The following is a 25,421-nucleotide window of genomic DNA, read 5'->3' on the forward strand; positions in this document are numbered from 1 at the left end:
GTCATTTCTGCCAGTCCCATAAAGTCAATCACTTTCGCCTGCCATTCCTCCAGCGTGGGTAGCTCTTGTGTCTTCCAATACTTTGCTAGAAGAATCCTTGCTGCCGTAGTAGCGTACAAAAAGAAATTCTTGTCCTTCTTCGGCACCAACTGGCCGACCATACCCAAGAGAAATGCCTCTGGTTTCTTGTTAAAGGTGCACTTAAGCACTTTCTTAATTTCATTATAAATCATTTCCCAGAAGGCCTTAATCTTTGGGCAGGTCCACCAAAGGTGGAAAAAGGTACCCTCAGTCTCTTTACATTTCCAGCATTTGTTATTGGGCAAATGATAAATCTTTGCAAGCTTGACTGGGGTCATGTACCACCTATAAATCATTTTCATTATGTTTTCTCGTAAGGCATTGCATGCCGTAAATTTAATACCTGTGGTCCATAACTGCTCCCAGTCAGCAAACATAATGTCATGACCTATGTCCTGTGCCCATTTAACCATAGCAGACTTCACTGTCTCATCTATTGTATTCCACTTCAACAGCAAGTTGTACATTCTTGATAAATTCTTAGTATTGGGTTCTAACAATTCTGTTTCTAATTTCGATTTCTCCACCTGGAAACCAATTTTCCTGTCTTGTTTGAAAGCCTCCATTATTTGAAAATAATGGAGCCAATCTCGTACCTTGGACTTTATTTTCTCATAACTTTGTAATCTAAATTCACCACCTTCTTGTTCTAAAATCTCAGAATATTTCGGCCAATTGGTTGTCATATTAAGTTTCTTTACCTCCTTAGCCTCCATAGGTGAAAGCCACCTGGGAGTTCTGTTTTCCAATAAATCTTTATACCGTATCCATACATTATATAGTGCTTTCCTGACAATGTGATTTTTAAAACCCTTATACACTTTAACCTTGTCATACCAGATATATGCATGCCAACCAAAATTATTATCAAATCCTTCCAAATCTAGAATGTCTGCATTTTCAAGAAGTAGCCAATCTTTTAACCAGCAGAAAGCTGCCGATTCATAGTAAAGTCTTAAGTCCGGCAGGGCAAACCCCCCTCTTTCTTTAGAGTCAGTAAGTATCTTAAACTTAATTCTGGGCTTTTTGCCCTGCCAGACAAATTTAGATATGTCTTTCTGCCACTTCTTGAAACAGTCCAGTTTATCAACAATTTGTAACGTCTGAAACAAAAATAACATTCTAGGCAATACATTCATTTTGATCACAGCAATTCGACCTAACAAGGAAAGCTTCAGGTTTGACCATATTTCTAAATCTTTCTTTATCTCAGTCCAGCACTTGTCATAGTTGTCCTTAAATAAGTTCACATTCTTAGATGTCATGTTAATCCCCAGGTATTTTACACTCTTTGCCACCACTAACCCAGTTTCCTCTTGGAATCTTTCCCTTTCAACATTTGTTAAGTTCTTTTCCAGTACCTTGGTTTTTTGTTTATTCAACTTAAATCCTGCGACCTGGCCAAATATTTGAATTAATTCCAAAGCTCTTTTGGTACTAGTGTCTGGCTCTTGCAAGGTCAGTACTAAATCATCTGCAAAAGCCTTTAATTTGTAATGTCTGGCTCCGACCTGAATCCCTTTTACCAGCTGATCTCCCCTAATCATATTTAACAGGACCTCCAGGACCGATATAAAAAGTAATGGGGATATTGGGCACCCCTGACGTGTCCCTTTTTCTATAGGTAGTTCATCCATAACCACATTATTTACAATTAACTTCGCCTTTTGCTCAGAATAGATTGCACTTATACCATTTTCAAACCTTTGGCCTACCCCCATCCCATGGAGATTCTTTTTCATAAATTTCCAAGATATATTGTCAAAGGCTTTCTCCGCGTCCACGAAAATTAAAACTGCCTTCGTATTAATGTTCACTGTCAACATTTCTATGATGTCAATTATATTCCTTACATTAGTAGATATATGCCTACCCGGGAGAAAGCCTGCCTGATCTTTATGAATCTCCTCCACCAGCACCTTCTTTAATCTTTTTGCCAAAATGTCTGCAAAAATTTTGTAATCCACATTAAGTAATGATATAGGGCGGTAGTTTTTGATCTGTTTTTTATCAACCTCAGTCTTTGGTATAAGTGTGATGAAAGCTTCTTTCCACGTCTCAGGTGCCCTTTTCCCCTCTAATATCTCGTTACAAACCTCCTTAAGTGGCTGAATTATCCAGTCTTTCAAGGCTTTGTAGTATCTGGAGGTTAGTCCATCTGGCCCTGGAGATTTCCCCAGTTGCATGTTTTGAATGGCACCCTCAATTTCTTGTTCAGTTATTTTCTCATTTAAAAACGCCATACTTTGTTGCGAAATTTTTTGTAATCCATATTTCTTAAGAAATTCTTCAATGTCTCTTTCGTTTTCCGGCCCTTGTGCATACAATCTTCTAAAATAGCTCTGAAAGCAATTGCTGATCTCGTTTGGTTTCGAAATATTCTTTCCATCTACCTCCAAGCTTGTGACTGTGTTCAATTTCTGTCTCTTCTTCAATTGCCATGACAGGAGTTTCCCACATTTATCTGCCGATTCAAATGTCTTTTGTCTCATTCGTTTAATTTTCCATTCAATCTCCTGGTTCATCAATTCCATATATTGCTTCTGGTACAATTTAATTTGTCTCAAGATCTCATGTGACTTTGGGTTAGATCTCAATTTCTTTTCACTGTCTTTTATCTTTTCCAAAATTTTATCTTTCTTCTCCTGTTGTTTCCTCCTTTTCAAGGAATTCTGCTGTATCAGGAAACCCCTCATCACGGCCTTGCTTGCGTCCCAGATCACTCGTTTCTCCACTTCTGTCCTTAGATTTATCTCAAAATAGTCCTTCAAAGTCTTTTGGGCCTTTTGGTACACCTCTGGATCTTTAAATAGGGTGTCATTCATTCTCCATCTGAAGGAGCCAGCTGTTGTTGTTTTCATTTCCATCTTTACTGCATTATGGTCGGAGCATGTCTTTGGGCAGATTTCCACTTTCTTTATCTTAGGAGCCATCCCACTAGTAATCCATATTTGATCTATTCTTGTCCAGGTCATCTGTGATTCTGAAAAGAATGTTCCCTCCCTCTCGAGGGGATTTCTTGTTCTCCAAATGTCGATCAGGTCCAAGTTGTCAGTCATTTCAAAAAAAGTCTTAGGTAGTCTCCCGTCCTTGGAGATCACCTGTCTTTGTGCTTTATCCATGTTTGTAGAGAATCATGTTTTGAAAATGCTGGCAAGCGACACAAGCGACGCTTCTTTATTATGACATCTTTATCCCAGCCTCTCCAAGGGAGGGATTGCTATGTGGGTTAGGCTTAGAGAGCATGACTGACCCAGTGAAAACACCACAGCATAGTGGGGATTTGGAACCCAGTGCTAGTCCAACACACTAACTGCTATATCATGCAGGCTACCACACTATATGCAACAGCTGCCCTAAACCTGGATGGCGATGGGTCCTTTTTGTGCATGTACCTATCAAATAAAATTTGATACCAATGTGTTGTAGTGGAGAGAGTTTTGGAATTGAGTCAGAGAGACCCGGGTCCAAATCTCTGGTCAGCCGAGAGGCTAGTTGGATGGCTTTAGGACAATCTACCATCTCTCAGGTTGAGTGATGAAATGGGAGAAGCTCTTGAAGAGGATAAGCGAATAAAAAGAAATAGAATACAAATAGAATACAAATACAGTGGTACCTCAGGTTAAGTACTTAATGCGTTCCGGAGGTCCGTTCTTAACCTGAAACTGTTCTTAACCTGAAGCACCACTTTAGATAATGGGGTCTCCTGCTGCTGCCGTGCCACCGGAGCATGATTTTTGTTTTCATCCTGAAGCAAAGTTCTTAACCCGAGGTACTATTTCTGGGTTAGTGGAGTTTGTAACCTGAAGCATCTGTAACCCGAGGTACCACTGTAGACAAAGACTCATATAAAACCATGCCTACCCACTGGGATATGGGCAAAGAGGCTGTAATTGAATCCAAACAGGAATGAGGGGAAGGCTCATAGACCTTGTGACTGAGGTAGATAGGGAGAGTGGAACTCTATGACCTTAAAGTTGAGGTGCTCAAGGACTCATTGCTTTGAAACATCAGGTCATGAGCAGGCTTGGCCAACTTTACTAGTGCCTGTTAAAATTTGGAATTGTGATAATACTGATGAACCCTCTTGCCCTAATATTCCTTGGTGCCTCAATCTTCAAAAGAGTTAGCATCATAGCTTGTCAAGAATGCATGCTTTGCTCATGACCTTGGCTGCATTCAATCCAGAGTCAAAATGAAGGCATTTGCCTTCCCTCCAAGTACCATGTAAACAAGCTTTAACCGCTGTGTATACCTCAAGTATTACACAAGTAGTAAGCAATCAATGCATGGCATTTTTGCATCTAAGGGTTCTGCACAGGAACATTTGCAAGATTATCAGTTCATGCGAACTACATATGTTACAAGCAGAAAACGATTACTTCATGAAAAAGAAGCAAATTGGATTTTGTTTGACCAGGACAAATTAAGTGTATGTGTGGTAAGCGGTCATCTTCTTAAAGTTCAAGGACTGCTCCCTTCCTGCCTGCCTTCCAGCACAGTACTTGCAGGCTCAGGAAAAAATGTGAAATTGAAAAATAACAATAATTCAATTTCAGAAGAGTTTTACATTTTTTCTGCATCAGTTAATTGTGCTCCACTGCATCCTAAAATAAACAAGGCAATAATGTGTTGGTACAAACTTCCTTAGAAACAAACACCCTCCTCCCTAAGGAGGTCTGACACTAAGATGAAGAAGACTCGGGTATAATTATAAGTGCAAAAACATCAGTGTTAAAAAAATGAAGTCTTGGGGCACCCTAAAAAGTAACAAATCTATTATGGCACAATAATGCCAAAATCACCAAACAGCAACATTAGACCAAACAATGTTAGACTAATAAACTATTTTACTTCTTTTCAAACTTAATTAATTAATCAGTCAGCAGATTCTTAATTCCTCCTTTTTAGTTCATAATAATAATAATAATAATAATAATAATAATAATAATAATAATTTATTTATATCCCGCCCTCCCCAGCCAAAGCCAGGCTCAGAGCAGCTAACAACAATAAAAATAGCAGAGTTTACATAAAATGACAGTCAATTAATTGAAATACATTCTAAAATCAATTCAGAATCAAATTAATGGCAACCATTGGGCTAGAGTTCTATGAGGATTACAGAAGGAGGGGGGTCAGACTGTGCCTTGGCCAAAGGCCTGGTGGAACAGCTCTGTCTTGCAGGCCCTGCAGAAAGATGTCAAGTCCTGCAGGGCCCTAGTCTCTTGTGACGGAGCGTTCCACCAGATCGGGGCCACAGCAGAAAAAGCCCTGGCTCTGGTTGAGGCCAGCCTAACCTCCCTGTGGCCCAGGATCTCCAATATGTTTTTATTTGAAGACCGTAATGTCCTCTGTGGGGCATACCAGGAGAGGCGGTCCCGTAGGTATGAGGGTCCTAGGCTGTATAGGGCTTTAAAGGTTAAAACCAGCACCTTAAACCTGATGCTGTACTCCACCGTGGGCTAATATTTGTCCTTGTGAGTTGTGAACTGTGTTATACTACTTGTGGCTTGTACGAGTCCGCTGTTTTATTTGATTTGTTTTATTGTGTTGTGTTTCATGATGGGCGTAAAGCCGAATAAACATTTGATGATCCACCGTGAGCCAGTGCAGCTGGTATAGCACCGGGTGAATGTGCTCCCGCGGCAAGGACCCCATGAAGAGTCTCACCACAGCATTCTGCACCCGCTGGAGTTTCTGGGTTACTCTCAAGGGCAGCCCCACATAGAGCGAGTTACAATAATCCAGTTTGGAGGTGACCGTTGCGTGGATCACAGTGGCTAGGTCAGGGTGACCTAGCAGTTGTAAAACTGACAGATGGTCAGTGCCATGTTAAAAGGCAAATCTTTTTTTCTGGGAGATTTTTTATTAAAGTTTTTCATCATACAATAAAATAGGAGCTACAAAAAAAGGCAAATAGAAAAAGTAAAGTACAGACTCCTCTTAGTAATTCTTAGCCCTTACCATCCACATCCACACATACTAAATGACACAAATGTGATCATCTAAAAATAAAGAAGGAAGCTGCTTCAGAACTCTTCATTTTGCTCATATGCAAATTTAATCAGAGGAACATAGGAATCTGCCTTATAGTAAGTGAGACCAGTGGTCCACGCAGCTCAATATTGTCCACACTGACTGGCAGCCTTTCCCTGCCCTACCCTGAGATCCCACTGGTTGAATCTAGGGCTTTCTGCACACAAAGCGAATGCCTTACCACTTAGCTACAACCTGCCCTGGTATAACTGATGAGCCAAAGTTCCTTTAATTCTCCAACAGCCCTACCAACAGTGGCGTAGCGTGGGGGGTGCAGGGGGGCCCGGCCGCACCGGGCGCAACATCGGGGGGGGGGGGCGCGGAAGAGACTCAAGTGCTAAAATCCATGGGTTAGGGGGCGCAAATTACTTGCCTTGCCCCGGGTGCTGACAACCCACGCTATGCAACTGCCTACCAAAGAGATGTAACACTTGTGTTTAGAAAAGGCAACAAGTTGAAGCAAATCGAGGACTGACCTGAGGCATCGGGAAGAGGGCATGCTGCTTCTGCCACTGTGCCATGAAAATTAATGTGTGCTCTGTGTGTTCTTCATGCAAACGTCTATATTGGAATAGTTTGAATCATACCAGCATTGTACCTCCTCTGCCAAAGGCAGGATGCCTCTGAATATCAGCTGCTGCACTCATGCCCAGTTTTCAGGTTCCCCACAGGCATCTGATTGGCCACCAAGGGGACAGGATGCTGGACTAGATGGGCCATTGGCCTGATCCCGCAAGCTCACCTTGTGTTCCTATCTTCAGCTCACCTTTTCCCCCCTAGGGGTAGAACTGCCTGATTTGGCCTTTGGGGAAATGGACTTCTGTTCTGTGCCCACATCAAACATTGCTTTAGGTTCGGGGTGATGAGGGCAAAAGTTCAATCGGCTGCTTCTGGACTAGTCCAAGGTGTTTTGCTCCTCCATGTAAAGGACAGGATGGCACCTTCCCCCGTTTCCATGTACAAAAGCCAACCAGGCTGATTGGCAGATGAAGATGATGGACTTTTCGGAGCTAGCTGACCTGACTGGAAGAATCCGCGACCAGAAAGAAGAGGAGTTCCAAGAGGACTGGAGGAAATTTAAGGACTATTTGAATAAATATTGTAACATAAAAAACTAGAAATTACTTGAAAGAAAACAACTAGGCCTAGGATTAAATTAAGTTATAATTAAATAAATGAGATTTATAATGTTAAGAAAAGAGAATAAGATGGACTATAATTGGAAATTGTTTTAGTTTAATAATGATATTGGAAAGCTGTTACTTTTAACTACAAGGAAACTTAGAAGGGAGCGGCTTGAGGAAGTCAACTAAGATGCTTAAAAGGTTGGATTTGTGAAGAATTTTGTTGTTATTGTTTATCTGTTTATTTCCCCTCCTTTTTTCTTTTTCTGTTTTTGTGTACCACTCTGCTTTGTGGTTTTTGCTATCATTGTGGAAAATCATATATATATGAAAATCATATATATATATATATAGTCAACCAGGCTGGCAGGTGAATCTGACTTTGACAGCGGCAATAAAAGAGGGCCTCATTCAAGGGCAACAGGCAAGCGAAGGTAGAGCACAGGCAGGCTATGTAGCACACAAACAGCTCTCTTCACTTGCAGCCCCCTCTGCAACTGCCACCTGAGGCGCCTGACTCACTTTGCCTAATGGCAGCGCTGACCCTGGCTGAGTCAATGTCTGAATAGGAGCTAAGAGGTCTCCCTCACCATTTTAAAGAACCATCAAACTCAAAATGGATTGCGGGGGGAAAAGTTAAAGCTTCATCAAGTTCCAGTTAAGGCCTCAGGTGCCACTCCTCATGAGGTGAGACGCTGGACTCCCCAGAGGTAACGCACAAAGCCCTTCTCAATCCATTTAATCTTTGTCCGCACTGAACTCCTCCATTTCATCCTCCAGCCTCCCCAGGGTTCCTTTGTGTCCAACACTTGCATTGGAGACAGAGTGTATGCACTCAGAATAACTGCTTAATGGTAGGTATTAAGTCACATATAGAGCAGAATGTTTTAGTAAAAGCTTTAGCACTAGGGAATCCCAGCTCCCAGTGACAAGACGATAACCTGTTAGCCAGACCTTTTCTCTAGTGATTAGTGTTTATATGCAGAGCCAAATATTGCTTATAGCCCTACAATCTCGGCGTGAGACGGAGGCAAGCGGTGAGCTGGCCATCGCTTTCCTGCTTGGGTGCATTGAGCGGCGTTGTAAAAAGAAAAAAGGGGGAAAATTAAAAATTCACTTTTCAGCAAAGAAAAACTTGCATCGCTTTACTGTCGCAGCGTAACATTCCTCCTTGGCTTGTCTCCTAAAGAGCGGGCAGCTGGAAACTCAAAACAGTATGTTCAAGAGGTTACAGCATAATCTCAAGCACACAATCCAACTAAAAAGAAAGAAAGAGAGAGAAATGGCCTTTCTCAAAGCCATCATATGGGGAGAGTCTTTGTCAGATACAGCTATACATACAAGGGCTCTTGAAATACTGTTTTAAAAAATGTGGACAGATTAGGGGCAGAGCTCCCCTATACAATACCACTTGCCCCTATTGTATCCATCAGAACACTCACAGACCCTCCAAGTGTCCCTATTTTCCAGGGGTAAAACAACAACAGCAGCAGCAGCAGCAGCAGCAACAACAACAACAACATGTCCCTATTTTCATTGGAGAAATGTTGGCGGGTTTGCACTCTGAAGAGACTTTCATGGGTGAAACTGACCCAGTTGAAAAGTACTGAATTTGAATGTTGATTCAAGAGTCAACAATTGCATGACCGCCTCTTACCTACCCGGTCCCTGAGATCATTTTCTGAGGCCATCCTTTGTGAGCCTCCTCCTTAAGAGGTCTGGAGGGTGGCAAAATGAGAACGGGTCTTCTCTGCAGTGGCTCCCTGTCTATGGAATGCTCTCCCCAGAGAAGTTCGCTAGGCGCCTTCATTAGACACCTTTAGGCGGCAGGCAAAAAAAGTTCCCTTTTAACCAGGCCTTTGGTTGATCTTGACCCGGAAGCTGTATGCTGGCTCCCTCGGCCAATAAAGCGAGATGAGCGTCGCAACCCCAGAGTCGGCCACGACTGGACCTAATGGTCAGGGGTCCCTTTACCTTTACCTTTTTGGTTGATCTTATTGACATCCAACACCCTTTTAAAATGTGGCTTTTGGGGGGGTTATTGGGTTATTTTGATTTGATTTTATGTTGTGGTCTTGTTGTGAACTGCCCTGAGACCTCCGGGTATAGGGTGGTATATACTGTGAGTTGAATTAACAATAATAATAATATTCATAGAATCATAGAGTTGGAAGGAATCCTGAGAACCATCTAGTCCAATCCCTTCCAATTCAGGCCTAATAATAATAATAATAATAATAATAATAATAATAATAATTTATTATTTGTACCCCGCCCATCTGGCTGGGTTTCCCCAGCCACTCTGGGCGGCTTCCAACAAAGACCAAAAATACACTAAAATGTCACACATTAAAAACTTCCCTGAACATCTCAACTAAAGCATCCATGACAGATGACCAATCCTGTGATAGCTCTCCTTCACATATTCAACATTTGCCCAAATATATGCATTTTTATACATGTTGTTTGGTTGGAGAACAGTGTTACAAAATTCAGTGAAGGGTGAATTGCGGAGGATAGCAGAGTTTCAGTCTGGGTACGGCTTCAGAAAGCGAGAATGATGCGGGTTTACCTCTGAAAGAGAACTGAACTGAATTTCTCCTTCACCTCTGATCTTAACTACCTGCTTCCAAGGCTCTGTGCTGCATCTGCAAAATGGCCACTTAACAGTGGTAGTGATGAAGTCTGGGGCAGGCAGATGGATCCTGATCCCTGCGCCATCTCCATGCTGGCACAGTGCAGAGGTGGATTCAGGGGAGCACGACTGGGTTGGTTGCACTGGGCACGGAGTCTCAGAGGTGCCACAGGGGGGTGCCACAACTATGATGTAGAATGGAGGGAGAGCGGCAGTGGGGCACTGAAATTTGAGACCCCCAAGGTCCACCGCTGCACAGTGATCAGGCCATAGCTGTCAACTTTCAGATTTGAAAATAAGGGATCAGCAGCCTCGAAAATAAGGGATCAGCAGCCTCACTGTCCCAGGGACAGTCTATGGGATATCTCACAATCTGGAATAGCAGCAGGAAGCAGCTGGAAACGGCGCTGGAATAAGGGAATTTCCCGCAAAAAACAGGAAGGTTGACAGCTATGGATCAGGCCCGGACTGTGTCTGATGCTGGCCAGTGCCAGTTGTGAGACCAGCTCAGGACCCATCGGATTCTGAGCTGGTGCAGTCCCATACTAAGAACCCTCCATTTCAGGGCCTTCTGCCCAACTCCACTGGCAGAGGTACTGCAAGCATGCCTCCTGCCCATTCAAAAGCCAGCTGAGCTGGCAGGAGCAAGGGAAGGGATACTGTAAGGGGAAATGGGAAAGTTGTACAGCATCTGCTTTGCATGTAGAAACTCATAGGCAGAAGTTATATGTGCTTCATTTATTTTTCGCTACCGCTGATTTCAATCATATTTTGAAAATTTCCCAAACCATTTTTTTTAATTAACTTTTACTAATAATTTTTAATGTTTTCTTTTATATTGTTGTAAACTGCTTAGAGCTTTGTTTGCTTTTTACAATCAGACAATATATACATTTTGTTAAAAATAAAATAAACAGGTCTGGGAGAGACTCCTATCTGAAACCCTAAAAAGCAGCTGCCGGCCAGTGTAGACAATACTGAGCTGAATGGCCAATGGGCTTAGCTCAGTATAAAGGAGCTTCCTATTTTCCTATCCTGCCTCACAGCCCAGAATAAGGGGGTGGGGTGGATTTCAACCTAAGAAGCAGCCCTTGTTTGCCCCCTTCTCTCTCCCGAGTCGCTTTTCCTTTTATGTCATGACTTTTAGGTTGTAAGCCTGAGGGTCGAGACTATTTCATCAGTGACATCTGTAAACCTTTTTTTTTGGTTGAAGAACAGGATGAAGATGCTTTAAACAAACAAACAACGAATGGGGAACAGACATTTGCCCCTTCTCTCCCCCCCTTGTGAGGTGGTTTGGGCCACAATCTGTTTATCTACAGCATGAGTTGGCTGCTCCTTTAAACATGCCCCTAATTATTAATCTTGCAAATCCTAACTCCTCTTTCAATTGCAAGCATTACCACTGCATTTCTCTTTTATTTTAAGAGCACGAGACCAAATGAGCCCTTTAAGCCTCGTATTGTTCCAATCCCTTTTTGCATTACACTCTAAGGAGGAGGCTAAATTAATTACAGTCCCCTGCCCCCCACCTCTCATTTAGGTCCTGCCTGAACTGTAGCTGTACAGTAATTAGCGTGTTTGTGTCTGGATAAATAAGGAAGCTAGGTACAGCAAAACGCCCTTCCATGGTGCTGTCCTGAGAGAGTTCCATCCTCTAGATGTTGTCGGACTACAACCGCTGTTAACTCCTGACCCCTGGGCCAGGCTGGCTGGGGGCTGATGGGAGTTGCAGTTCGGCAATATCTGGAGGGCGCCCTGTTGGCTGTTCCTGATATAAAGCATGCTCAGTGAGGTCCTGCTATGGGTAGAAATAATGTGCTGAGCAAACATAGCATGCAGCTGAGAATGACCCAAAAGGAGCAATGGCGCAGCTATTGGTGGCCTGACCCCATTTGCCTTCGCTGCTCCAGGAAGGCAGATAGCACTTTGCAGCTGGGTAGCCATATCAAACCAAGGGAAATTCAGAACCATAACTTTCAGGGGTCTTCAGCTCATGTAATTAATCTTCTTGCTGAGTCACATTGATCCAAGTACTAATTAATGGCTGAGCCTATCAGCCCTCACAGCACCACAGGGCAGTTTAAAAATATTGAGAAGCCACCCGACAGCTCAGCTCTTCCAGAACAAACGGAGATGGACAGATTTTGGCTGCTGGGAGAAAAAATGTTTTGGTAGCGCCACAAGCCGCACGGTGCGCCGGGCAGGTAGGAGTATGCTTCTGCATTATCTCTTTGAAAGAAGAACAGGACAGAACTTCGACCCACTCTCCTTCCTTCCTTCTTCTTCTTCTTCTTTTTTTTTTGGAAGCGAACTGTTCTATTAATGCCAATCAAATTGAGAAAATGATCAAATGAAATTGCATTTTGAGCATCATAAGCTGTGTAATGTCTATTCTGTTAAATTGAGGCCTGTAATTGCTTCTCTGCTGAAAAGATACAACAAAGGCAGCAATCATGAGATGTCATTATCCCGGACTAGAAAACCGGCCTTTGCAGGGAGGACTTCAAAGGCTTGTGGTTCTCGAATTGCATTTGGCTGCTATTGTTGGAGCGCAGGCAATCTTGATTAGGTGTTTACACGGAGGTAAGGCACAGTGCACAGAGAGTCTGAGTGCCTTGGTCTAGAGCCATTAAAAAATCGTACATTATGTTCCTCGCTTTGAAGTAAGGGGTTTACAGGGAGGAAAAGAAACTCAGTATGAGCACAGCTCAGCTAGATAGGCCCCGCTACTTCGCTCTCGTGCTCAAAGAAACTCATCATCGGGTTCTTAGGGAATCAGGCAGCACTGCAAAAGAAGTTGATGCTTTAGAAAATACGATCTGAACGAGGGAAACATTCACTTCAGCCCAGATTTGTACAGCCTGGCGCAGATGTATACCCATTTAACAACAACGGGAGTAGCAACAATAATTATAATTAGCATTTATATAGCTTTCCCCGCTAACTGTTCCAAGATAACCTAACCTTAAGGCTGCTTTGCACATTACATTCTTTTAGATGTGCATCTTTCAGGTGGACACTCAAGGTCAAATTACATGTGGTTTAATGTTGTGTTTATCTGCCCCCTCCCCGATGTAAATAGCAGCTGATGAAAGCCCAGATTTGGAGCAGAAGATGGATTAACCCTTTTCTCCCAGCAGGTCCAAAAGCAAGCAAGCAAACAAAAAACGCACCCCCCGCTCTGCAGCTGCAATTAACAAATTAAATAAGTTCCCATGAGTGTCGCCTTGGAAATAAGCCCCCAAACGCTACTAAAGGTAGGATTTAATGTTGCGCCATGACAAACATTCCACCTGTGCAAGCATTTTGGCTTGCCAGTCAGGACAATTCCACCCTCTTCTCCCTGTGCGCTGCTCTGGACACTCTCCCGACTCCCCCTAAAGCCAATTTTGGGGGTGCTAAGGCAGAGGAAAGCCCAATTGCACAAGCAGAAGTCCTTGCGTAGGGCCTCTGCTTGATGGGGCTTGTTAGGAGAATCCTGCCCAACCCCCCCCCCCGCCCCCCCAAAAAATTGGTTCTAGTCTGCTAAGAGGCTAAATAGCCTTTGTTTTCAGGCTGGATGCAGAGGAGAGGGTGCACAGGCTATTAACTTCTTAGAAGGCTAGTAAAATAAATTAATGCTAGCCTTTTACCAAGTTGGCTGAGGAGGGACCAAGCAATTTATATGTTCTCTGCTAGCTATGCTCACTTTTCCATACGGAGTTCCAGGAGAGTGGTTAGAGGCAAAGATGTGTTAGTGCTATTGGAAGTCTCCCTCTCAATGCAAATGGTAGGAGCTGAAGGCGGGTGGAGTTGTCTACTACAGTGGTCAGCAAACATTTTCAGAAGGGGGCTGGCCCACTGTCCCTCAGACCTTGTGGTGGGCCGGACTATATTTTGGTGAAAAAAATGAATAAATTCCTATGCCCCACAAATAATCCAGAGATGCATTTTAATTAAAAGGACACATTCTACTCATGTAAAAACACGCTGATTCCTAGACCGTCTGCGGGCCATATTTAGAAGGCGATTGGGCCGGATCAGGCCCCTGGGCCTTAGTCTGCCTACCCATGGTCTACTATTTATAGTGTTCACAAAGGCAAGACCACAGACAACATCCATGGGACCCATAAACACTGAAAGAGGGAGTCACTGCTGTTAATAGAAAGATCAGTGCAAAATATTTCAGCAAAATAGTACATAAAAATGCACCTGAAACTCAGTCGGGAAGAAACGTGTGTGAAATAGACTCATATTGTAGCCAGATTACTATGAAAGAGGTTGAAAATACAAAATTCCCTTGTGAAGCTAATCTAAGATTTTATTTTAATTGTTTACATGTGTATTTATATTGTTTCATAAGGTAATACTTTTCTTAAGGGACACATAAGCTGCCAAGCATGAGGAATCCCTTATTTTTAAGTTGGCTTCGACAAACCGGTGAATCAAGATACAATCTGGAGATCTCGTCAACTGCTCTGCAGTAAATTCTTCTTAGATTCAGCTGTTTATGGGTTCCGCTGATTTTGTCTGTGGTGTGAGGGCTGACCCAGAAACATGCCAAAGGAAAGCTCATTCTTTTAACTGCTACCTTTCACCGGCAAACAACAAGTGTATTTCCTTAGAGTAGGTTTTGCTGAAACTCTGTGCCAATTAAGGTGGTATTATGCTATGCCAAGGTTTAACTTCCAGAGGCTAACAGCATTAATCGCTTTGACATGCCAAGAAACATAGCTCCATTGAGTTGATTGCTAAATATGTACAAACCACAAAGTATTCAAGTGAAATCTGTTGGTGGGTAATTTCTCTCTTCCCACACCACACTTATCATCATTCCACATTGCCAGTTATTTACTTCTGGGTGCTTTTCCCTCTGCATTAGATCAATAATTCAATTAACCCAGAAGAATTCAACCTACTCTTCCATTTAAACCTCTGGAAGTATTTTAACCAAGAACTATTGAGAATGGGTGTAGGATTATTATTATTATTATTTATTACAAATAGTTATAACGCAAAAGGAAGTGGGAAAGGAAGAAAGAAACCATAGCAATTTCACACCCTAATTCAATGATGGAGAACCTGTGGCCCTCCAGATAGAGGGACTACAACTCCCTTCAGCCTCAGCCAACATGGCCAGTGGCCCGGGATCATGGGAGTTGTAGTCCAGAATCACCCACCCTGTCCTAATGCTTCATAAGCATAAAGAAACATTTGCACGCTTACTTGGCAGTATGGCTTACTGAATTCTGTGAGACTTACTTTCAAGTAAGCATGCATAGGATGGGGCCATGAGAGACCAAATTACAAATGAAGTGGTCCCTGGGTTTGAATCCTGCCTCTGTCGTGAATTCACTAGGTGCCCTCAGGCAAGTCATTCTCTTAGCCTCAGCTTCTCCCATCTGCAAAATGGCAATATTAATAATGGCCTACTAGGAGGTGCACCAATGAGAGCAAAAATAGTGGTGTTCCTAATGTGGGTCCTTCTTGCTATGGGAGATTATTCAGAAAAAGTGTTTTGTACATTTGAAATTTGCTGCGTAATTGCTCAAGCTGAAGCCCTAAACAGACTGAACCATATATCATTATAATCACATTTCAAAAATAAAGACCTGCTATACTGGAAACAGTGGCACATTCTTAAAGGAAATGTGGTGCTTAAAGGTAAAATCTGTGGGGTGGCATGACTTTAGGCTACAGCACACATATTCCCAATTCTGCAGCAGTGGCAAATATAGAAAAATCAACATATCAACACATCCTTTATCTTCTTTCATTCAAAGTGAGCAATATTTGAGCAGATGAATTCCATATGCAAAATTTGCATGTCCAAATACAGTGGTACCTCGGGTTACATACACTACAGGTTACATACACTTCAGGTTACAGACTCCCCTAACCCAGAAATATTACCTCGGGTTAAGAACTTTGCTTCAGCTTGTTTGGAGGTTCTAGCAGGGGAGCGCAGCTATCATATACCCTTGACCGAAGAACGGTACACTCCTTCTATCTGGGATGGTCGTCCTCTTCCACCAAGCGCGCAGCTTCGGGAGGGACGCACATGGAGCGGTGAGGGAGGAAGGGGACACCCGCCTAACCAGCCAGATCAGCCGAATCAACCCTGGCGATCAATGGGGTGACAGATGTCGCAGCCAGATCGCCCTCACATCTTCCGGGTTAGCGCCTCCGGCAATGGCGGAGCTCCTCTGATCGGGAGGAACTTGCTCCGTGGAAAACAGGGTCTGAACCGCCACGGCGAAGGCGGAGACCCTTGGAAATCACAGGCGGAAGAGCCTGTAAACTTGGGATTTGGCTGGCACCTTTTGCGCCCCCCTTACTCGCAGGGAGACCCGGTACGGGAATCCGGAGCGACGTGGGGTGAGTGGCGCGGTGCTTTGAATCGACCGCTTCTTTCACGGAGTGAAGCCGCATTGCTGCTGTCGGAGAGCGCTGACTTTTTCCTGTGGACAATTGGATTTTAAACAACAACCCGTGAGTAGAACGGAAAATTGGATTTCTAAATACCTTAATTCGGCATTGAACGGGGAAGGCTCAAAACAGGAAGTCCGCCTCCCCTTTTTGTAAATAGACTGAAGCAAAGTATTCGTAAGCTAAGGTTTTGGAAAGCTTCATGTAAAGGATCAAACTTCCATTGATTGAAACTATTAAACCGCCCTTGGAAGCAGGGGAAGAGGGGGAAAATTTTGATCAAGCGTGCCTGCAGGAGAGAGTGGAAAACTAAATTACCACGTCTCTGAACCTGGGAATGGGCTGCAAAAAGGAAAAAAGAAGAAGGAAAAAGTCCATTGACGGTGAACAGTACAATTTGACAGCTAGTTATAAGAGAAAGATACTGTTTCCATTGTCCACTTCTGTGTTTTAAAAGAAGAAAAAGGAACTGAAAATTGATACTATTTTTCACCTTTGGAACTGTGTTAGAAAGGACTGAGTTGTTGAAACTGTTACAAGAGTGGAGCGGAGGCATCCAGCTGTAAGATAAGGACTGTGAGAAACCAGAGCATGACCTTGAACATTCCAAGAATGTCAGTTAGGGAAGATTTAGTGTCTGCATTTTATAAGACAAACTATTTGCTGGAAAAGCTTCATAAACAGATAGATGCTATGGCTATTAAAATTGACATCTTGGGATCAAAAGTGGGTATTAATACAGAAGTTATCAAGGATCCGGCACAGGAATCTATCGTGACTGAACAAATCATTGAAAAGGAGAAGGAGAAAGTTGCTGTGGTCGAACCTAAAGTAATACAAGGGGGAGCTTACAGATGCAAATTGAGGATTACAAATTGAGGCCTTTTATGATTGAAACTAGAAAAAGCCAGATCTTGAAGATTGGAGCCTGGCCTGGTCTGGAAAAGGAAAGTTGGAAAGATCCCCAATGCAGGGATCAATTGACTTTTGGGATATGGATTTGGGTCAGGAGAAGATTGGAGCTTTTGGGGCCTTTGGTTTTGGAGGAATTTTGAAACAAGATTTGGAATGCTTTATGGATCCTAGCTTTAACTATGGAAATCTGGCTGTCCTGCTAAGAAGGAATAAAGGCATTGTTGAGATGGAGCTCCCCCGAGATCTGCTTTTTAGTTCTAAAGATTATGAACAAGATCGGCAGAAGGGACGTGAAGAAGAGTTAAGAGCCTCGGATATAAGATCTCCAGGTTGATGGACTGTTTGGAGTTGACAGAAGGGACGGCAGAGGCCGAGACCAGGGAGAGGAGGCGGTGGAAGAAGTTTGGGAATTTAAAGTTTATATTTGGAAATTTTGTAAAAAATTAATGAGGGAGAGAAAAATCATGGAATGAAATTTCTATGACCCTAGTGGAAATGTTTTAAGAGTTTAAGTTCAAATAGATATATTAATTTTAAGGAGAAATAAGATTAAAAAAGAAAAAGCAAAAACGGATTGTTAATTGGTGAAAGAAGAGAATGTAAAATTATAGTGCATTAAGATAGATAATAAGGATAAAATAAAGAGGGAAAGGATTTGCTGAAATATTTAACTGAATTAGAATACAAAAAAGGGAGGTGGGAGGAGGTCAAGGAAACAAGCAAATGAAAGATATATTATGTGAAGGTTTGATGTGTTTTTTGCTTTTGTTTTTCCTTTTTCCTTGATCTTTTTTTTCTTCTTTTTTTATTTGTATGGTATTCTTTTTTTCTATTGTGATACACTGTTTTGTTTTTTGTTTAAATTGGTGTTGTTCTGTTTTATCTGTAACCTTTAAAACCTTAATAAATATTATTTTTTTTAAAAAAAGAACTTTGCTTCAGGATGAGAACAGAAATCGTGTTCCGGTGGCGCAGCGGCAGCAGAGGCCCCATTAGCTAAAGTGGTGCTTCAGGTTAAGAACAGTTTCAGGTTAAGAACAGACCTCCAGAACGAATTAAGTTCTTAACCCGAGGTACCACTGTATCGCTGTCAGGGAAAGGAATTGCCAGGACTCCAACTATCAATAAAGCATTCATTCAGTGCCCCCTAGTGTGTGAAGAAGTTCATGTCAAGTTCTGGAGATTAGGACTGATGTAATGTAGAGCACCCTTCAAGGAAATGCCTGATTTGGGAGTGGGTAGGGGTGGAAGCATCGTCTGTGAAAAGGATTTCATTTTGTCTAGATTGTAGCTTGATTTATCAAATCCTTTTCACAGTCAATGCATGTTTTTTATATGCAAGCATATCTACGTCATCTGCTACATAAATCAAAACTGTGCCATCCTATACACGTGTACTCAAGAGCAAGTCACAATGAGTTCAACCGGATTTACTCCCAGGTAACCCCCGTCTCAAAAATATGTTCATAACCCTGCACCCCATCTGGTGGAAGTCCTGGTACTAATTTATTTATTGTATTTCTGTCTCACGTTTCTCCCAAACTGGGACTCCAGGAGGCTTACAACATTCTAAAAACATTGTTTGAAACCCAGCCAGAAGGCCAGGGTACAAATAAATTATTATTATTATTATTATTATTATTATTATTTATCATCATCATCATTATTAAATACAAAGTGATAAAAATAAGCTGCTTAATGGGGCAACTTCATGGAACGCAAACCCTCATTTTATTGGATGGTTTGCAAGTATTGCATTGCACACAGTACAAATTAAAGAAAATAAAATCTGAGACATGAAGTGTTTTGAACACATTGACATATAAATAATTGCTAAGCGCTGTCAGAATGCTCTGAGCAGAGGTCATTCACCTACCTCTCCTTCGTGGTCTTCCCTTTGCTTTTTACCATGGCGCTGAAGATAAGAATTGTTCTCTTGGATCGCTAGTCCCAAAGTGAGCTTGTTCTTTTCGACAAAGTCCTTCTCAGGCCTTGGTTTAAACTCTTTCATCTGAGTAGAAGAACTGTCGCTGTGTATACTAGAACAGCTGTTATAATGGCAAAGAACTACTACTTCCTGTTCCTTGTTGTACAAACCACAAGATCCATTGCTGACCTTTGCAGGCTGATCGCAAGAGTTCAAGAGCTCCCTGTCAAACACAGGTGGTCTGTTTTGTGGTCTTTCCTGGCGCTGACGATGCCTGTATACGAATCTGAACTGGGAAGGGCTGCCCTTTGAATTGAGGGAGAGAACGGGCAAGTCTTCGTCTTCCTCTGGGGGAGAGCCATCTAATTCGACAAAGCCTACTGCCTTTTTATTATTCTTCCAGTTGGGATTATATCTCAGCTCTGAATACCTGTCCACTGTTTCCTTTTCGTTACTAAAAGGAACAAACAAAAAGGAAGTTTTGATCAAGAAAAGCATCATTTTCAAAGGCTTCTTATTTTACAGTCCCAGTCATGGGCCCTAACTATTACAGTGGTACCTTGGGTTACATACGCTTCAGGTTACATATGCTTTAGGTTACAGACTCCACTAACCCAGAAATAGTACCTTGGGTTAAGAACTTTGCTTCAGGATGAGAACAGAAATTGTGCTCTGGCGGCGTGGCAGCAGCGGGAGGCCCCATTAGCTAAAGTGGTGCTTCAGGTTAAGAACGGACCTCCGGAACGAATTAAGTACTTAACCCAAGGTACCACTGTATAAGAATTTTAAGGTTCAGATGCAAGGAATATACCTGGGTGTTTTAGAGCTTACAATGGCAGGTTATGGTTTTTTGTGACAACCAGAAAGCAACTTATCTACAGTCACTTGAAACAATTGCTCCATTTTTGTTAAACAGCAAATGGTGACCAGCAGACACTAAAAATTCACTTATTAGAAGGCACCGGTGGTCTGTGCACATCTCAAATCAAGGTCTCTGGCAGCTGGTCTCCAGTACCTTATGTCCTGTGCAGCTAGTACGGCTTTGAAGTTTTTAGGAAAGGAGACAGAAACTTAAGAAAGCTCTGCTGGATAAGGAAAGCTCTGCTGAATCAAGCCAACCATTGATGTAGAGCACAACCACTCTGGCTAGCAGCCTTTGATTTCCTTCCAAGTTGGTGACCATCACTACCTCTTGTGGAGAGAATTCCAAATTTTAATCATATGCTGTGTGAAGCAGTATACTTTCTTTTGACTGTTCTGAAACTTAAACACAAATTTAAAAAATCCATATTACTGAGCGAGGGTGAGAAAAGGCTTGTGTATGGTCACACAAGTTCATGGCAGAGGTAAAATTTGAACCAGGAGCTTTCAGTGTCTGTTACCCAGGGATGTAGCCTGAGTTGGTCATACTCAGAGCAGACTCTCTGACACTAATCAGAGATGTGGTGTGGCATGGACAATGCAGAAGAGCTGAAGGCTGCTATTGTAGCTTCCTGGTCTTCCATAACACCTCAGCAGTCCCACAGGCTGATAGCATCCATGCCACGCTGCATTGAGGCAGTAAAAGGTAAAGGGACCCTTGACCATTAGGTCCAGTCGTGCCCAACTCTGGGGTTGCGGTGCTCATCTCGCTTTATTGGCCGAGGGAGCCGGCGTACAGCTTCCGGGTCATGTGGCCAGCATGACTAAGCTGCTTCTGGCAAACCAGAGCAGCGCACGGAAACACTGTTTACCTTCCTGCCAGAGAGGTACCTATTTATCTACTTGCACTTTGAAGTGCTTTTGAACTGCTAGGTGGGCAGGAGTGATTGATGCAAAAGGGGCCCAAACCAAGTACTAAGTACATGTGCATGCTTCTACTTCTCAGAGGTCCAATATTTCTCTATTTGCAGTCCTTGTTTTGTTGATTTCATTTAATATTCTAATTTTCTGAGATTGTTAATTCGGGGTTTTCATCAGCTATACGCCATTATCATCACAATTATAACAAATAAAGGCTTGACATATCTCGCTTTGCATGTCATGAGTCCATCCCATATATTAGTTTCACCTTTTAAGTTGAATTACTGAAATAAATGAACTTTTCCACGATGTTCTAATTTTCCGAGTTTCACCTGTATGTGGCACTGGCTTTCCAAATAAGAACCTGGGGTGGTGGATGTGAGACAATTTTTCAAACTGAAATGGGAGCTGGATGTCTTTCAGGAAGGAGTAAAATCAAAGCTACTTTGGCCAATGTCTATACAGGCCAAAAGCTTAACCCTAGGATCAACTGCAATCAGGGCTGGTGCCAAGGATTAGCATGGACGGGCCTCTGTCAAGGGTCCACATCTCAACAGGTGGCCCATGACAGAAGACTCCCCTGGGTCTGCTCCTCTTTTTCACCATTACAACCTGAACGCCATTTGTCATTCGACCTCTTGCTCTGGTGACCACTAGGAGGAGGAGCTGCCACTTCCTGCTTGCTCAGTGGCTCCCCCTACCTGGGAAGCAAGTAGGTGGCAATGGGAGTGAGGAAGTAAACTCACTGAGGGTGGCCCATGGAGAGTGTCTTGGCCAGGAGCCCTCGAATGCCTGGAGACACCAACCATGTACAGTGGTACCTCGGGTTAAGTACTTAATTCGTTCTGGAGGTCCGTACTTAACCTGAAACTGTTCTTAACCTGAAGCACCACTTTAGCTAATGGGGCCTCTTGCTGCCGCCGCACCGCTGGAGCCCGATTTCTGTTCTTATTCTGAAGCAAAGTTCTTAACCTGAAGCACTATTTCAAGGTTAGTGGAGTCTGTAACCTGAAGCGTATGTAACCTGAAGTGTATGTAACCCGAGGTACCACTGTAAATTATCCAGTGAGAGCGAGTGTGGTGTAGTGATTAAGAGCGGTAGTCTCATAATCTGGGGAACCGGGTTCGCGTCCCCGCTCCTCCACATGCAGCTGCTGGGTGACCTTGGGTTAGTCACACTTCTTTGAAGTCTCTCAGCCCCACGCACCTCACAGAGTGTTTGTTGTGGGGGAGGAAGGGAAAGGAGAATGTTAGCTGCTTTGAGACTCCTTCGGGTAGTGATAAAGCGGGATATCAAATCCAAAATCCAAACTTCAGCCATAGGAGCCAATTCCATATAATATTTCAGAGGGATGGGCCCCTCCAAAGTTGATGGGGATTGCCATTCAAATTGTGTATGCACTGTGTCATGTCATCAATTATGTGGGGCGGGGCTTACCTGCCCCCCCATATTTTATTCAAGTTGGCACCCCTGACTTCAGCTAATGCCTGCAGCTGGCTAGGCTAGGGACCGGAACACATTATTAATGTCCCTGCAGGTTTATCTGGAGGGTGGTCCAAAACCAGCCATGATTATTCATGAATGCAAATGATATGCACACAGGAGAGCTTTTCTGAAGTGGCATAAGCCCAGAAATATGTCACACTGGGCTTAAAACAATGGAAATGCTTCTAACAACAGAGTGTGATCCTTGCCAAGGCTCATTGTACTGAAATCCAAGAGCATGAGCTCTGCTGCGCCATGCTGTCTAGGTCAACCTGGTGAATCCAAACGGGGGTGAATAGATTCATCTTCAAAACAAGACAAAAAGAGGGTCTCTGTCTCTGCCGCTTTCTCTCTCAGTAATCCTGTGCCCTTCTTTCTCTGCTGAATAAGGGTTATATGGACTCTCTCTGGAACAACAGATGTAGGGGTTCCACTTCAAATTCCGAGTTCAGAATAGAGGCAGATAGGAAGCATCGCAGGCACAGGGAATGATATTTGTCTCCATTAATGGACTCCATCTGAGCACGTACTGCGATAATTTGGAAGAACATCACATCAAATTTCCATTGAATGAAGAGCTTTGTGCTCTGTCAGAATCCCCCTCCCCACAAAGGCTGGAGCATGTTTCCTACACAATTAACATCTTTTCCCACTTGCAATAAAATGTTCAATAACTAGCCACTTTGCCCATTGAGGAGGTGCATGAAAGCGCACTGTTGATAATTTAACCCTCTTTCCTTTTTGCCATGTTTGTTTCTAAGCGGAGCATGAAAATGGATTGTGTTTATCGTTTTTTGATTCAGGCTTAATTTAATCCTTTTAAACAACAATTATTTTGCATTTACGCAGCATTAAGCCTTCAGTGCACGCAACAAATCCAATTTCTATTTGCACAGAATGGGGAAGTTAATGCACCTCTCAAAGGAAGCAGGGAAAACAAATAACCACTCTGGAATTTTTTAATTTGGCATTTATGCAGTTATTGAATAAAAAAGGCAACTATTTCATTGGCACATCCTCAAAAGTCCTTTAAAATTTATAGAGCCTTCTAGCATAAGCAGATACATTTAAAAATGTGATTGAAGGACTGTATACACACTTGAAACCAATAGAATTTATGCCCATTTTACAGCTGGTAACTTGCCAGTGAGTGCAAGTAGTCTTGTAAGCAGACTGTTTGCATTGCCCAGCCAAGAGATGACCAGAATGTGATTTAAAAATATAAAGGAGGGCAGCACAAGTCTTCAGGCCAGAGAAATAAAATAAGAATGTTGTATGTATTTGCAGAACAAGTTTCCAATACAGCAGGGTCTTTGTCAAGCACAGCTAAAAATCAGTTCAATACATCATGCAAACAAATGTATTATGGGAAAGAAACTCAGGATCCTCCTTGTGTTGTTGAAATTCAACTCAACTCTCATCAGCCCTAGACAGAATGGCTAATAGTCAGGGATGATGGGAGTTGTAGTCCAACAACACCTGGAAGGCCACAGGTTAGGGACCCCTGTGATAAAGATTGTGACACACTGTGTTGTTTAGGCTACAATCCTCTACATGCTTACCTGGGAGGAAGACTTATCATTGACTTCAATAAACTTAATTCTTATGTCATAGGACTGCACTGTTAAAAGCATTGTTTTGAAGATACCACTGTGATCTTAAAGTTAACAAATATGTAGAACAATATTCTTAAAAAAATATTTAAATCTCACTGTTCTATTAGTATTTACAGTTACTGGATTATGATAAAAAATAAGTGTGTCAACTCTGTTTCTATTACAGTCGTACCTTGGATCCTGAACGCCTTGGTACTTGGACGTTTTGGCTCCTGAATGCCGCAAACTGTTCCCGTTTGCAAACGTTATTTGGAACCCAAACGTCTGACAGGGCTTCCACAGCTTCCGATTGGTTGCAGGAGCTTGTGCAGCCAATTGGAAGCCGCTTTTTGGTTTCCGCATGTTTTGGAAGTTGAACGGACTTCCAGAATGGATTCCATTCGACTTGCAAGGTACGACTATATTTGATAACACAAGAGAATGTTCTACTTAGAACATATTGGTCACTAGAAGAAAGTGGAATTGCAAACAAATACAGCAATTTTCTTCAGCACTTTTAATTTCCTGGAAGTATTTGTATACCACTGTTTAGGTTCCTAGGCTGAACCCCTTAAAATAAAATGGGAATAAAATAAACAAAAAATCAAGTTCATATGTAAAACAAAGGACCAGGTAAATGAAAACTGGCAGATTAAAGGTAATCAAAACTTTGAGGTTCATCTCTATAGGTGCTTTACCTTGCATGGCTGCAGTTTTCCTTTCCAGAACTACTTCTGCTTGAAACTTGTGTTTCTTCTCCATCAGAGACTTCTTCTCCTCCTCCACTCAGACATTTTTCCTCCAGGCTGTCTTCATCTAAGCTGTTTTCGTCTAAGCTGTCTTCTTCCAGCTCACCACCAGACTGGCCCACCAGCTCTTCACTTTTGTGGATCCGCTTCTGAAGTTCAAGCTGATACTGAATCTCCTGAGCAAGGCTTTCAGAATCAGAGTCACTCTGTGACAATCCTTCAGAGGCCGTTTCCAAAAAGGAGTAATGGACATGCGGCTGAACTAAACCATTTTGGGATAATGGGCTCTTTGCGTTCATGGTGCAGGGGGAAAAAAAAGTTCAGAATGAGCAGAAAAATCCACTTCACGTGTGTGACCCTTCTGTAAAACAAAGTAAGCAATATCCTAATTATTGCTGTCTGCTCTGTTTCTGAGATGGCTTACAATTATATGGAAAAGAGGTGTGTGTGTGTGTGGACCATATGATCCCCAAAGAACATTTCAACTCTTCAAATTTTCAATAAAAAAAAAGCCAGCATTTAAAAATAAGTAAGTTTAGCGTTTTCAAGATTTTACTTTGAAAGCTCAGAACCCCCTGGAATCCTCAAGGTTAAAAACACACACCCAAGAATAGCCATTTTTATTTTTTTTAAAAATGTTTTCAAGCTTAAATGTGGAAAGTCTGAAAATCTGAAAG

The 25,421-nt window shown here is 42.5% G+C and overlaps 1 protein-coding gene across 3 annotated transcripts in view; it reads right to left on the bottom strand.

Annotated features, from left to right (window-relative positions):
• JHY (junctional cadherin complex regulator) overlaps nt 1–25,421 on the bottom strand; it is a 38,612-nt gene that overhangs the window by 11,173 nt on the left and 2,018 nt on the right. For all 3 annotated transcript variants that reach the window (XM_079954687.1, XM_079954688.1, XM_079954689.1), the window contains exons 2-3: nt 24,694–25,105; nt 19,082–19,586 (exon numbers count right to left, since the gene is read on the bottom strand). In XM_079954687.1, coding sequence (XP_079810813.1) covers nt 19,082–19,586; nt 24,694–25,043 — 855 coding nt within the window. In that variant the 5' untranslated portion in view covers nt 25,044–25,105. The remainder of the gene's footprint in view (nt 1–19,081; nt 19,587–24,693; nt 25,106–25,421) is intronic.

Source organism: Podarcis cretensis (genome assembly GCF_951804945.1).
Source record: "Podarcis cretensis genome assembly, chromosome: 15".
NCBI lineage: Eukaryota > Metazoa > Chordata > Lepidosauria > Squamata > Lacertidae > Podarcis > Podarcis cretensis.